This window comes from Mauremys mutica, chromosome 1, assembly GCF_020497125.1.
Source record: "Mauremys mutica isolate MM-2020 ecotype Southern chromosome 1, ASM2049712v1, whole genome shotgun sequence".
NCBI lineage: Eukaryota > Metazoa > Chordata > Testudines > Geoemydidae > Mauremys > Mauremys mutica.
Genome location: NC_059072.1, coordinates 326,121,377 through 326,136,204, shown reverse-complemented (window position 1 = coordinate 326,136,204; position 14,828 = coordinate 326,121,377). Strand labels below are relative to the sequence as shown.

The 14,828-nt window shown below is 41.7% G+C and overlaps 1 protein-coding gene across 1 annotated transcript in view; it reads left to right on the top strand.

Annotated features, from left to right (window-relative positions):
• Positions 1-14,828, top strand: part of FDX1 (ferredoxin 1) — a 53,550-nt gene that overhangs the window by 17,153 nt on the left and 21,569 nt on the right. Inside the window, exon 2 of the mRNA XM_045018198.1 lies at positions 7,201-7,325. Coding sequence (XP_044874133.1) covers positions 7,201-7,325 — 125 coding nt within the window. The remainder of the gene's footprint in view (positions 1-7,200; positions 7,326-14,828) is intronic.

Sequence of the window (14,828 nt, the reverse complement as noted above, 5' to 3'; positions counted from 1 at the left end):
ACTGCTTTCGATTGTTATCAAACAGAACCCATCATCAGCATAGATGCATGTCCTCTGGAATAGTGATTGAAGCATGAACGGGGCATATGAATCTTTAGCACATTTTGCAACACCGGCTACAACACTTTCAGGTGACGTAAACAAGAAGCGGGCAGTATTATCTCCTGCAAATGTAAACAAACTTGTTTTGTCTGAGCGATTGGCTGAACAAGAAGTAGGACTGAGTGGACTTGTAGGCTCTGAAGATTTAAATTTTTGTTTTTGAATGCAGTTTTTTTTACGTAATTCTTCATTTGTAAGTTCAACTTTCATGATGCAGAGATTGCACTGCAGTACTTGTATTAAGTGAATTAAAAATACTATTTTTTATTTTTACAGTGCAAATATTTATAATAAAAATATAAAGTGAGAACTGTACACTTTGTATTCTGTGTTGTAATTGAAATCGATATATTTGAAAATGTGGAAAACATCCAAAAATATTTAAAAAAAAATATTCGTGATTAATTGCGCTTTTAAACAAAAATACTATTTATATAATCACTTGACAGCCATACTGCTTATTATTCTCACTGCCTTATTTTACTTGCTGATTGGTGCCGTCGTTACAACATATATATTTCTCCTTAACCAAATTTAAGCTAACTTTAATTCTTGAATTTTATACAAGGTGTTCATCAAAAAGCCTGAAGAAAATGCATCATGTCCGAAACTGGGTGCTCCCATTTCACGGATCCTCACTAAATCTGCCATGTAGTCTTTACTCAACCTCTGTCATGGTACAAGTTGTACTGAGCTCAGTGAGAGTTCTGTCTGGGAAAGGAGTCCGAGGTTTGGCTCTAAAGCAATATCCAAGATAAACAGTAACTCCTCACATCCCGGTTAACGTTGTTTCGTTGTTACATTGCTGATCAATTAGAGAACACTCCTGTTACACAGCCTACATTCACTGTTATGCCATCTAAATTCAAACCAACCAGTTTTTATCTTCTACCATGATCCCTAAAGTTCCTAAAACTGTTCTTATTTCCTTTGCGATACCATCAGCTGCGTCCGCTTCCAACTCTACGTCAGCAAAGAAATTTAAAAAAATTATTAAAGCTAATGTTAAAATTACATAATACACAGGCCAAGAAAAGTTTCTGTACATCTGGGTATAGTGCTTAATTATCCACAAATACAAAGTTTGTTTTTAAAGTGATAAGATACATATAGTGCATAATGAGCATTAACCCATATTTTGGTGAGTAAATTTAAGAATGCAGTTTAGATATTGGCATCCAAGTATTCAGGTACATCACTCATGAAAAGTTATACATTGTTGGTTATGGAAAGCACATATATCAATGAATGAAGATTGTCTCTCAGTAATTGAGAATTTAGGGTAGGTTGTCCTTTTAGAAAATACAATCCATGAGGATATAAAATTACTGTCCTGCCCAAATCTGATGTATGCGCTCAGTTGTAGATCAATCAGCAAGGAGAGTGACAGATCTATCTTTCTATCAGCCATTTTCAGTGTTTCCTTACTGGTTTTGCAGTTGCCTTTCTGCAGTCTTTCACTTCGTCGGTGTTAATATAGATTGGTTTGAATCTTTGATCACTTTTGGCTTGAAAGCTAAAGAATACATTTCTAAAATTCAACATTTCTAAAATTCAAATGTTTAAATTTCAAATGAATAAGCTGCTAAACAAAATAGCATTTTATTTCTTTCCTTAAGCTGTATTTTATGGATCAATCTAATAGCTTCTTGTAGGCAAATTGACACATTTCTATTTCTGTGTGTTTCACATGAGCAGCTTGCTTATGTATGTGTGGGGAATAAGAAGTCTAATACTTATTTACAGGGGGACTGCACTTTATCAGAAAGCTTCTCCTGCTTTTTGCAAACTGTACAAAACCGTTTATCTTTCTGATATGAAACCCACAGGTATTTATCCTTCTATGAATGCTGAAATTGTTTATATATTTAATACCCCTTATTTTTTTTTCTGAGCCATGTACTTTACTTGTCCCAGGGCCTTTCCTCTACTAATTCAGGATGAGGGTTTTCACGCAAAAGGCTCCCATACATCTTTTCAATTCTTTTAAATCCACCAAATCTGTATGTAACTGTTTATAAAGATGTGTTTTAAAATGGGCTGCAATCCTGTGATGATTTACACATATGTTTCACTTTGAACATGTGAGTAGTCCCATAGACTTCAAAGTGAAGCATATACATACATCTTTTTAGGATTGAGGTCTTAGTGTGTAAGTCTGACTAATTTGGAAAGGAAATGGCCTGGACCTGTTTATAGTGGTAGTTAAGATTGTGATCGCAAAAGATTGCAATAGCTTCTAATACCTTATCTTCCTACTAAAATCAAGTTAAACTGTTTTGCTGCTGCAGCAGGTAATAGAATCATAATTTTTATACAGTGTCCTCCAGTTTGTTGGCAAATTGAGCTAGTGTGAATCTTTGACAAAAACGATTAATTTCATATCTGTAGCTAAAAACCCCAGACGCAGTCTCTCCCTGCCTCATTTACTACTAACAGGTGAGGCATTCAAACTGAGATGGCTTCAGACATGTTCAGTTCAGCATAGGGCCTTTCCTTGGCCTGTCTCCCTTCTCACAAGACGTTACTTATGTGGCCAACATATGCTGAGTTCACCATCCTCCCCGCTGACTAGTGACATACCTATGTTATCTTTAAAGCGCTGCGCTCCCCACCCCCTTTTGGTCCTCTCCCCTCCAGGGGCATGCACAAGGGGGGGCAAGCAATGGTGTGGGCCCCCCAGTGATCAGCGGGGGGCACAGAGTTCCTCTGGCCGTGGGGCCACTCAGGGGCACAAAATGTGCCCCCACAAGAGCCGTCAATTTTTTTATTCCTGCACACGCCCCTGTTCCCCTCTAATTGGTTGCCCAATTTTCTTTGCTCCTCTCCCATTTAGCCCTTCTGGCAATTCTACTTGCTGACTGGAAGCTTAATGCTGTATGCAACCCACTCCCAATTTCCCCTGTTGTCTCAGTCCAGCAGACAGGAAAACTGATACTTGCCTAGGGGTCTCTTCTGAGCAGCAGAAATGCTAAGCCAAGCAGGAATTTTACCAGCCTGACGTCGGGATGTTGCAGGTGTGAAATTAGGAAGGCCAAATCACACTTGGAATTGCAGCTAGCTGGAGATGTTAGGAGTAACAAGAAGGGTTTCTTTAAGTATGTTAGCAACAGGAAGAAAGTCAAGGAAAGTGTGGGCCCCTTGCTGAATGAGGGAGGGAACCTCGTGACAGAGGATGTGGAGAAAGCTAGTGTACTCAATGCTTTTTTTGCCTCTGTCTTCACAGACAAGGCCAGCTCCCAGACGGCTGCACTCTGCAGCATGGTATGGGGAGGAGGTGACCAGCTCTCTGTGGGGAAAGAAGTAGTTCGGGACTATTTAGGAAAGCTGGACGAGCACAAGTCCATGGGGCCGGATGCGCTGCATCCGAGGGTGCTAAAGGAGTTGGCCGATGAGATTGCAGAGCCATTGGCCATTATCTTTGAAAAATCATGGCGATCGGGGGAGGTCCCGGACGACTGGAAAAAAGCTAATGTAGTGCCCATCTTTAAAAAAGAGAAGAAGGAAGATCCAGGGAACTACAGGCCAGTCAGTCTCACCTCAGTCCCTGGAAAAATCATGGAACAGGTCCTCAAGGAATCAATCCTGAACCACTTAAAGGAGGGGAAAGTGATCAGGAACAGTCAGCATGGATTCACCAAGGGCAAGTCATGCCTGACTAACCTAATTGCCTTCTATGATGAGATAACCGGCTCTGTGGATGAGTGGAAAGCAGTGGATGTACTATTTCTGGACTTGAGCAAAGCTTTTGATACAGTCTCCCACAGTATTCTTGCCAGCAAGTTAAAGAAGTATGGGCTGGATGAATGGACAGTAAGGTGGATAGAAAACTGGCTAGATGGTCGGGCTCAACGGGTAGTGATCAATGGTTCCGTGTCTAGTTGGCAGCCGGTATCAAGTGGAGTGCCCCAAGGGTCGGTGCTGGGGCCGGTTTTGTTCAATATCTTCATTAACGATCTGGAGGATGGTGTGGACTGCACCCTTAGCAAGTTTGCAGATGACACTAAACTGGGAGGAGTGGTTGATACGCTGGAGGGTAGGGATAGGATACAGAGGGACCTAGACAAATTAGAGGATTGGGCCAAAAGAAATATGATGAGGTTCAACAAGGACAAGTGCAGAGTCCTGCACTTAGGACGGAAGAATCCCATGCACTGCTACAGACTAGGGACCGAATGGCTGGGCAGCAGTTCTGCAGAAAAGGACCTAGGGGTTACGGTGGACGAAAAGCTGAATATGAGTCAACAGTGTGCCCTTGTTGCCAAGAAGGCTAATGGCATTTTGGGTTGTATAAGTAGGGGCATTTCCAGCAGATCGAGGGATGTGATCATTCCCCTCTACTCAGCACTGGTGAGGCCTCATTTGGAGTACTGTGTCCAGTTTTGGGCCCCACACTACAAGAAGGATGTGGATAAATTGGAGAGAGTCCAGCGGAGGGCAACAAAAATGATTAGGGGGCTGGAGCACATGACTTATGAGGAGAGGCTGAGGGAACTGGATTGTTTAGTCTGCAGAAGAGAAGAATGAGGGGGGATTTGATAGCTGCTTTCAACTACCTGAAAGGGGGTTCCAAAGAGGATGGATCTAGACTGTTCTCAGTGGTAGAAGATGACAGAACAAGGAGTAATGGTCTCAAGTTGCAGAGGGGGAGGTTTAGGTTGGACATTAGGAAAAACTTTTTCACTAGTAGGGTGGTGAAGAACTGGAATGGATTACCTAGGGAGGTGGTGGAATCTCCTTCCTTAGAGGTTTTTAAGGTCAGGCTTGACAAAGCTCTGGCTGGGATGATTTAGTTGGGTTTGGTCCTGCTTTGAGCAGGGGGTTGGACTAGATGACCTCCTGAGGTCCCTTCCAACCCTGAGATTCTATGATTCTATGATGTTCTTCAGAGGCTTAATGCCTTATAGCCGTGTGGCCTGAATGGAAGAACATCTCCCAGGTGCAGGGCCAGACCTGTAGGAGCCAGAAACTGCTCTGACCACAGCTGGAGCTGCTGAAAAACTGTGCAGGCATCCAAAGGCATTTCTACCCTTCCTTTTGATGGTGTGGTTTTTTGTTTTTTGTTTTTTTGGGCAGGGTGCGGGGGAGGGATGGAACAGAAGATGGTTGGATAGTGACCATGGAAGGATGAATGAGAGTTTTGTTTAAGGGAGCACTTTTCCTTGAAAGATTTTGTGCATATTTTGGAGCAAGAAGCCTACATAACTTAAGCCTAATTTTTTATTTTTGTAACCTCTATCCAGCCAACCTATGACTTACCCAACTATTGTTTATCTCTCACACTTGTTGCATCATGTCTGCTGTTGGATTTTGAGCACTTAAGGGCAGAGAATATATCCATTCTAGATGGCCTGGCATGCTGTGGGCACTCTGAATAAATAATATTTTACATTTAGCACACTTACAAAGTAGTTCCGTAAAAGCAATCAGATCTGTATCTCCTTCACCTGCTGGGATAAAAAAGTATTCCAAATAGATTGAAACATGCTTTGTCTGCCAGAACATATGCCCGTCTGTATTCTTAAAGCTAAACAACTTTTATGTCCAGAAATTCAGAAACCACACTCAAGTTAATGTAGTACATGCTTCACTTGAATTTTGCAGATTAACGAGGTCAGTCTTTTGTCACTGATTTATATTTTTTTGGATTAATTCATTGTTCTTGAAGGTAGCTTGTGGCTATCTTCTGGAAAATGGACTGAGGGAATATTTGACAAGAACTGAACATGGCTTTATAATGAATCATGCCACATATTGCTGCCAAAGTTTTTTTTAGTTATGGCAAATATAATAACTCTTTCTCAAGAAACATACTTGTATTTTTTTAAAATAAAAGTTTATAAGGGTACTTCTAAATATATCATTTTATGCCCTGTTTCAAAATGTTTGATTTAATTTAGTCGTCATTAAGGCACTTAAAGTTTTAGTCTAATTGTATAGTAAATAATTTTTGTGAAGAATATTAAAATACTTTTCCCTCAAAAAATGTAACTTTCAGTATGAAAACTTTCATAATTTTGTTTAGCATTGGCTGTGCAGGTTAGACTTCTTATGGACTGGCTTCATTTACAAGATTGGTAATTATTGTACATGGCAGGTCATCCAGAACCTGTATGCACTAGAGGTAATACTTGGATTTAGTTTCTTGAAGCTAGATGTAATTTTAAAGCAAACATTGTATTGGTCTGTCTTTTTGCTGGTGGGAGCAATCCTGTTGCCAGTCCAAGGATAATTCTGTTTACTAGTTGACATGCATGTACATGCTCACACATGTACACAAAATAAAATAGCAGGACATCCAGTGAAGAATCTGATCGTTTTGGTTTGATTGATAATCCTTGAAGTATGGTTCTGCTCTTTAGAAGTGACTTTAAAATGGTATTCTTGAATTCCTAGTTGTTATCTTTATTTTTTATTGAAATGCTAATCTTACAAATAAGAACTTTTTTTTTTCCTGTCAACCCTGCAAACCCAAAATTAAGGTGTGTTCTTTCTTGCACATCATTAGTGGTTTAAAAAAAAAAAAGTTATTGCAGACACCTGTGCAACCATATTGCTGTCATTGGGGTTGCACAGATATAACTATTTGGAATTTAGTAAACAATTCAGTTGATGTACTTCTGAAGCCTTTCCAGACCATCAGATGTCATGTGTCGGCAGTGACTGTCTGTCCTGGGCCACTCTTTGCATATCCTCTGTTTTGAAAGTGGTGTTCAATGATGGGATTTTGTCAGTTAACCTGTGTCTGAAATAAAATAGCTCTAACTTTTATGGAAAAAAGGGAAATTCAGGATCTAATACTCTTTCCCTCTCTATCATTCATCATGACAAAACACAAACCTTAGCTGCTGTTCCTTATTTCTTATGTTAGTGCACTCAGCACTGAACAAGATGTAGTGGGAAATACTTACTCTGTCATGAGGAGTTTACAAACGTAATTATTTCTTTGGGTTTTTGTGCTAAAAACTTTTGGTAATGTTTAGTGTTTTATTGGTGCTTCTTTAAAATTGGTAGACTACCATAAAGCTCTAAAATTCTTCTGCCAGTCACATTACATGCTTTAGTAATAATTAACATGGATGTGCTTTTATTTTCCAGCTCAGAAGATAAAGTAACTGTCCACTTCATAAACCGTGATGGGGACAAACTAACAGCTGAAGGGAAAGTTGGGGACTCGCTGCTAGATGTTGTTGTTGATAAGAATCTAGATATAGATGGATTTGGTAAGTAAAATTACTTGAATACGGTACTTTAATTTTTGAAAGTATAATTGACCAGTTTTCTCATTTGCATGGGATGTGTCTAAAACATAATCATCTTCTTTGGAACTTCAGAATTTGTCTAACTTTTTTTTCTTTTTCTCTCTGGGGCTGCATAGAATATTTAGAATTTAGTTAATATAGAACATTACTTTTTGGAAAACAGAAACATTTGCTTTGAGACTTTTAAAAATTGACACGAGATCTCTTCAGACAGATCTCAAAATGGAATTTTAAACAATGATAGCTATAGAGCTTTCTCTGAAGGGGATGCACCCAATCTGACTGCTCTCTTCTAATAACAAGTAGTTTTTGCCCTGAAGATTTTCACTCCCATGTCTTTCACGCAATCTGTCTGGAGTCCGAGTCTTTCTCTGTTTTGCCCACTGTAGAGATGCTACACAGATAGTTGATCTCCTAGTAGCACTAGCTATTCCTGCAGGTGCAAAATCTGCAGACCTGGCATATTCCCATCAACACCAAGTTCCTTCTGCCTCTACTGTCTCTAAAACTCCTCTTCATCTGTTGTAGGGCTATCTGTAACACCCATCACTGTTGAATGTAAGTGCTGAGAGGAGGAACCAGCCAAGGCCATCTGCAGATATGGGCACACAGTTTAGCTTCTGTGCACAGGGGTAGAGGGAAACCCTTTTACTCATCCCAGTTCAATTATTTCAATGTAATCCTATTAAACTCTGCCTTCAAGGAAATCATATCTATTTTTTAGAGGGGTTGGATAAAAAAAACCTCCTTTCCCTTCCTCCCAAGTTCTACAGACACTGGTAGGAAGTGTGGTCAGGAGTATTTCCCCTCTTCCACAAGGTTTCATTTAGGGAACCAGAGTCCCTATTCTGCACACTCTCTCTCCCAGTCTGTTTCACAAATGCTCTGACTAGTCTTCTAGGTACCTGTTTTTGAGGGGAGGGAACCTCTCACACTTTTCTTCTGTTGGCTTCTCCCTCTCTGTCTTTCCCAGCTTCAGTTTGGACAGGACATGGAATAAGCAGTCTCCCCGTTAGACCGGAGTGCCAATTGGTTCCTCCAGATGAGTGCTTCCACAGAATGAAACTTATCTCCTCTGCCACCCTCCACTGGAACAAGCCAGGTTGCTCACCATGTAGGATTTAGACTGCATAGCAGAAGTTGCCTGCTCCACTCGTTATTTGTCTGGGGCAAAGTCTAAGGATCAGATAATCCATTGAAAGCGGCTGTTGAAATTTAAGGATAAAATTTTTCACGAGACCAAGAAGACCAATGAAATAAAGTTGGGGCAGCACACAATATCAGATATTTTCTCCTGAAAAAGTGTCAATGAATCTTGAGCCATTCTGGCATGAATTAGCAGAGGTGATTTCAGTAGAAAAAATTGATTCCGCCCTTGAAAAAGGTCTGTATCCCAAAAGAATCTTGCAACAGAGAAACCTTGTAGACTCTAAAGCAGAGGTTCTCAAACTGTGGTCTGTGGACCACCAGTGGTCCACGAGATCCATTCAGGTGGTCCGCCGATAGTTCCCTCTAAGATGCGCGTCTGGGCAGCCGCACACGAGAATGAATGGCCACCCACCTAATTAGTGGAGCCGTGCAGGCGTGGCTCCACTAATTAGGTGCCTGGACCCTGGAGAAGATGCACATGTAAGGTGAGGTGGTGACCTTGGGGAGAATAGAGGTAGATGGGAGGGGGAAGTTGGGTGAGAAGACAGGGTGGGGGGAATTTGAGATGTGCAGGGCTGTGGCGGCCAGAGAAAGAGGCAACTTTCCCCAGCTACAGGGCTGCAACTGCTGGGGAGAGACCCCCCCACCCTCCTTCCCAGCCTTAGCTCTCTGGCTGCTGTGGTGGGGGAGAGACCCCCCACTCCTTTCCAGCCCCAGCGGAGAGGGCACATCCATCGCATTAGAAAAGTAAGACTATTGATATTAAAATATGAGTTGTGTGCTTTTATTTGTAGAAGGAAAAAAATGTTTATTAAGGTTTTTTTTATATAGCGCTTTAGATAAAAGCGCTTTAGAATAGTTAACTAATGGTACAAACAACATTTAGAAAGATCATTAAGTGGTTCGCCTAGACCCTCAGCAATTTTCAAGTTGTCCGTGGGGGAGGAAAAAGTTTGAGCATCACTGCTCTAAAGTCAGAAGGGGCCGTCGTGGTCATCCGTTTTGACCTCTGGCATATCGTAGGCCACCAACTCACCCACCCTCTCCTGTTATAGACCCATAAACTTTGGCAGAATTACTGAAATCCTCAAATCTTGATTTAAAGACTTCCAAGTTATGGAGAATCCACCATTTACTCTAGGTCACGCCAGCCAATGATGCATGCCCCTTGCTGCAGAGGAAGGGGAAAAAAAAACATGCCTGGGTCTCAACCAATCTGACCTGGGGAAAATTTCTTTCCAGTCCCAAATATGGTGTTCTAGACCTAGACCAGTGGTCTCCAACCTTTTTCGTCTGGCGGGCGCCAGACAACAAGCTACCGAGGACTGTGGCGATGGACAAGCATCCGCCGAAAAGTGTCAACGTCAAGAGGCGTTGCCGCCGAAATGCCGCTGATTTTCGGCGGCGACGCCTCTTAACGTTGACGCTTTTCAGCGGCATTTCGGTGGATGCTTGTCCGCCAGCCAGTATATGGGCACAGATAGATGCCCCAGCGGGTGCCATGGCGCCCGCCCGCAGGCCCTGCATTGGGGACCACTGACCTAGACCATATGGGTAAGACCCACCAGCCAGACACATGGGAAAGAATTCTCTGTAGAAACTCAGAGCCCTCCCCATTTAACATCCCATCTCTGGGATGCTAAATGGGGAGGGCTCTGAGTTTCTACAGAGAATTCTTTCCCATGTGTCGCATATGGGCCATATGCCATTGTAGGCAACTTCATCATGCCATCCTTTCCATAAAGTTATTGAGCTCAGTCTTGAAACAAGTTAGGGGTTTTTGTGTTTGTTGCGTTTTTTTGCCCCCACTGGTCTCCTTGGACGGCTGTTCCAGAACTTCACAGACACCTTAGTCTAATTTAAAGCCTAAAGTTGTTGATGGACAGTTTATATCCATTTGTTCTTGTGCCTACATTGTCTCTTAACTTAAATAACTCCCCTTCCTCGCTAGTGTTTGGTCCTCTGATGTATTTATATACAGCAATCTTATCTTATCTACAACCAAAACTCCTTAAGTTTCCTCTCCTAAGACAGGTTCTCCATTCCTCTAATTATCCTACTAGTCCTTCCCTGCACCTGTTTCAGTTTGAATTCATCTTTCTTAAACATTGGAGACCAGAATTGCACTCAATATTCCAGATAAGGTCTCATCAATGCCTTCTACAATGGTAATAACACTTCCCTAACTCCTGGAGGAGTTGAAGTATTTCAAAATTCAGGATTTGGTTTGACTTCATAGTTTTGGCCTCTGCTTGATCCAGAGGGAGTCTTGGAATTGTTCTTTAGGAATAGTAAAGCACCATGCTCATTTATGATGTGGTGGAAGTATTACTAATCCATTACATTAGGCAGCAGCCAGTGTTGCTTTTTGAGTCACAGAAGTAATAAGTAATTAACAATAACTGAGGCCATGTCAAATAATCTGCTCTGTTAAAGTACCAAAGTAGCAGTTTAGGTTTCATTTCAGAAATGCTGTACTCTACTATGGTGGGGGTGATCCTGATGGCGGATGTAAGAGGAAACTAAGTTGTCGCATTTTTTCCTTCTCCCCCAGCCAATTGTACTGGAGAATTGCACCTGTGTGTCTCTTATACAAAAATAAAATGTGATTGTAGACTAAAAGGTATCCAAGCAGTTGAAGTAACATGTCTTTGCTTTTCCATATTTTTCAGAAAATGCTATATATTTTCATTTAATTTACTGAATTAAAACTTTTCTCTTTCATATAATATTACATTCTTAATACTGTAAAATGGATATTCTGTAATTCCTAGAGAAGAATCTTATCTATTTTCCTGTTGTCTAATCATATTGCAAAGTTTAGGTACATATTGCTTAGTCTGTATACGCAATAGTACATCAAGTCATCTAGTGCCCCTTGACGTCCGTGGGAAGATTCTCCTTGATTTCAGTGGAACTGGATTGGGTCTTTGGCGAGTAAAGTTATGATTTATTAAGTATTATGTGCAGATCCAAATTAATGGATTCCAGTTTTTATAATAGCATCCAAAAGCCCATATCAGATTGGGGCCTTGTTATACTGGGCACTGTGTAAACTAAATAAGAGATGGTCCTTATACTGAAGGCCTCACAATCTCAGACCCCAAACTGCAAGGTTGTCTGTGTACACAAACCACTGAGCTCCACTGAAGGCAATAGAGCTCTGCATGGCCAGGGATCTGCCCACGCAAATCAACTTTCTGGATTGGGGCTTGAGACTAGAGCTAGAATAAACAAAAGGAGGGAGTGGGTGAAGATAGGAATACAGTAATTAGAGAGGAACAAAATAGAGTTAGACTAGCGAGGTGCACAATTTGCAGCATTCAGTCTTGTTTTAAGAGTGTAAATAAACATATCAGTGATGTCAGTAGTCCGAAATCTCCTTGGTACACTTGTAGAACCTCTGTTCACATCAATAGAAACTGCATACATATCACAGAAGATTAGACTCCTAACATGATCATTTTAAAACTAAAATGGTTGGCTTAATTACATTTTTAAAGCATGTCAAAATATTAGTTATTCTATTAAGAATTATAAATACCATCTAATACCATAAATACCACAGCCTATAGGCCTGTGGCTACTCTGCTTGTATTCTATGTAAAAACATCCCATGTTAATCTTGAAGCAAAAAGCGGTGGTCTGTAAGTTAAGAAGCCAAAATAAATGTGAGCAAATTAAACTTTTTTGGGGGTGGGAGGACAGGGGGAAATCACAGTCTGGCTGTGTGAGTCTATGCTACATAATGTTAAATAAAATATAGAATTTATTTAACATTAAGTCCTATATATTGAAGTACTTGGTCTTGTAAAAACCTTTGCTAAGAGTGCAGTTTTGTCACTAGGGGGCAATCCAGATTCAGCAATAGTGCTATAGGGATATTTAAAACTATTTAATGACTTAACTATAGCCACGTCACTTAATACTACTTGTTTAACAAAATTAATTATTTAAATGGAATGGTCAATGTGATGATTACATAATCTCAACTGAAAATATATTTCCTCTATTTGTGTGGCTGATTTAAGACAAACAATTTTTAGTATTATTTTCTAACTGTGAAGTCAAATAGTATCTAGAGGCATATTGCTTCTTTTCACAGAATGGAAAATCTGTTCTATTTAATGAACATTCTTCCCAACAGCATTTTAGTTTTGATGGCTAACTGCTCTGTGGTGCTTTCTAGACCCTGTATGGTTCTTCAAGTATGATCCACTCTGGCGCACATGAGGTGCATTCACACCTAGACTGGAATATTTTGTACCTCAGTGTCCACTGCAGTCATATATGTGGCTTGTGCCATCTATGCTCCAATGTGAGGACAAAGGGCAGAGCAGCCACTATCCTCTTAGTTCCTTCTTACCGCCAATAGCAGCAAGATGGAACGTAGCAAGTGTCTAACAAGGTGTTCTTTTGAGATCTTCAAAACGTGCATTTTTCACAAATTTGAGTAGAACTTTGTTTTCTACCCTCCTTTTAATTGGGCATTGTCCCCTGTACAAGTTGGGATACCTGGTATCAACTGCAACACATCATGACAGACTCTAAGCAGTGGTTCAAACCCTGCTAATCCCTCTTACTAACAGATGTAGCAGATGCCTGTTCTGCTTGGAGAAAGAGAACACCTGTTTGGGATGGGGCTGTGCTTGTCTTTCTCTGCAAGGATTTGCTAGTCCAGAAACTCTTAGCTCAAGCTACATCTTTTAGAGCAGACTGAGAGAGTCACTTCTGACCCAGAGGAAATGTTAACCACCAAATAGAGCCAGCAATCCTTTAAGTAGACACCATACTCCAGGATCTAGAGAGGAAAAGGCATCAAAGAAAGTGCTGGCAGCCTCTGAGCCAACACTGGCAGTTCTGGCACCTGTGCCCCTGACACTAGAGGGCAACTTTGAGAGGTGAGGCCAGATGGAGCATAAGCTTGGCTCCAAGTACCATGCAGGACAGTCCTGCAAGGAGGACTCTAAGCACTACTCATCAAGAGACACATCCTCCATGGCTTCCTGTCTGAACATGCACCATGCAGGGAAGAAGACCTCTTGCCAACCTGGGTACTGATATTGGTGACTGTGCCAATCAAGGGCCTGAGATGCATCTGTTACAGGTCTGGGCAAGTGCTTCCCTTTTGCTCTTCACCAGAGTGATGTGAGGGATCCAACAACTGAATCGTTGGGTGTTTTAAGCCTCTGGAGTCTGAACAGGGACCAAGATGGAGACAGTGCTTGAGGCTTCCAGGCATGCTTTCAGGGTGCAGATTGTTTGGCACTTTTCCCTCTTGAGAGTTGCAAGCACTTGCTACAGCTTCCTAGCCCTTAGAATCAGTGCTTCCTGTGTGGGTCCCGTCTTCCCTCCTGAGTCTGTTTATAACCTCTTGCTTTATCACCGCCATCTCTTTGTCCTTCTCAGGGAATTCCCATTCTTTCCACTATCCCCTCCCTGTAGGTAAGTTGGAGAAAAGTGTTTGCCCCAGACACTGATAGGTCCTTAACATTGTCTGTTATCCCAGGCCTGGGAGTTATGTGCTTAAATGTTTTTCAGCAGTGGTGGATACATAAAGACAGAGGTCATATATGATGCAGCAATTTTCATGGTAACAACTGCATAATTTCATCGTATCAACCACAATTCGTAAGTTGTAGATCAGTTCATCAAATCATAACATTGCTGTAGAGGAGCCAGATGCATCCTCTGCACCAGGTGCTGCAGCTGGCACTGAGGCTGTATCATTCTCCAACCACACTGTTTGAGGAAGGATACTTCTCACCAATTTTACCACATTGGATAGGGATCCCTTTTCTCTACCTTTTGGAGAGCATCCCCAGGGAGGTTTCCAGGGACCCCCATTTCAGGCCTCACCTCAAGTGAGATATGAGTGGCACTGGATCAGCCATCTGCAACCTGACCCATATCCTTACAGCATAGCTTCTTGGCCATATTGGCCTGATTGCAAACTATCATCATGTAAGTTCTGGAGCAGATCTTGCTTTCCCACAGCATAGTTAGCCAGCCCATCCACACCAAAGCCTGATGTCAGCCTCCAGGAGCTGCTACAGAGGGACAGCAGAAACCTCCATCAATGTTGTCACTTGATGAAACAGAGGCAATGCTATTGGCCCCAGTACCAATAGCTGATCACTTCCAGACATACCAGGATCTCCAATTCTAAATCAGAGGCCCTGGGCCACCTCCTTCCTTTTGTAATGTTTGCCCCAATTCTGGCCATCCCACCATGTTTATCTTCTCCATCTCCCACAATTGTCCCTGCCACCATCTCCTCTCCCGCATGCCATCATTCCTAACCATGCCCCCCCC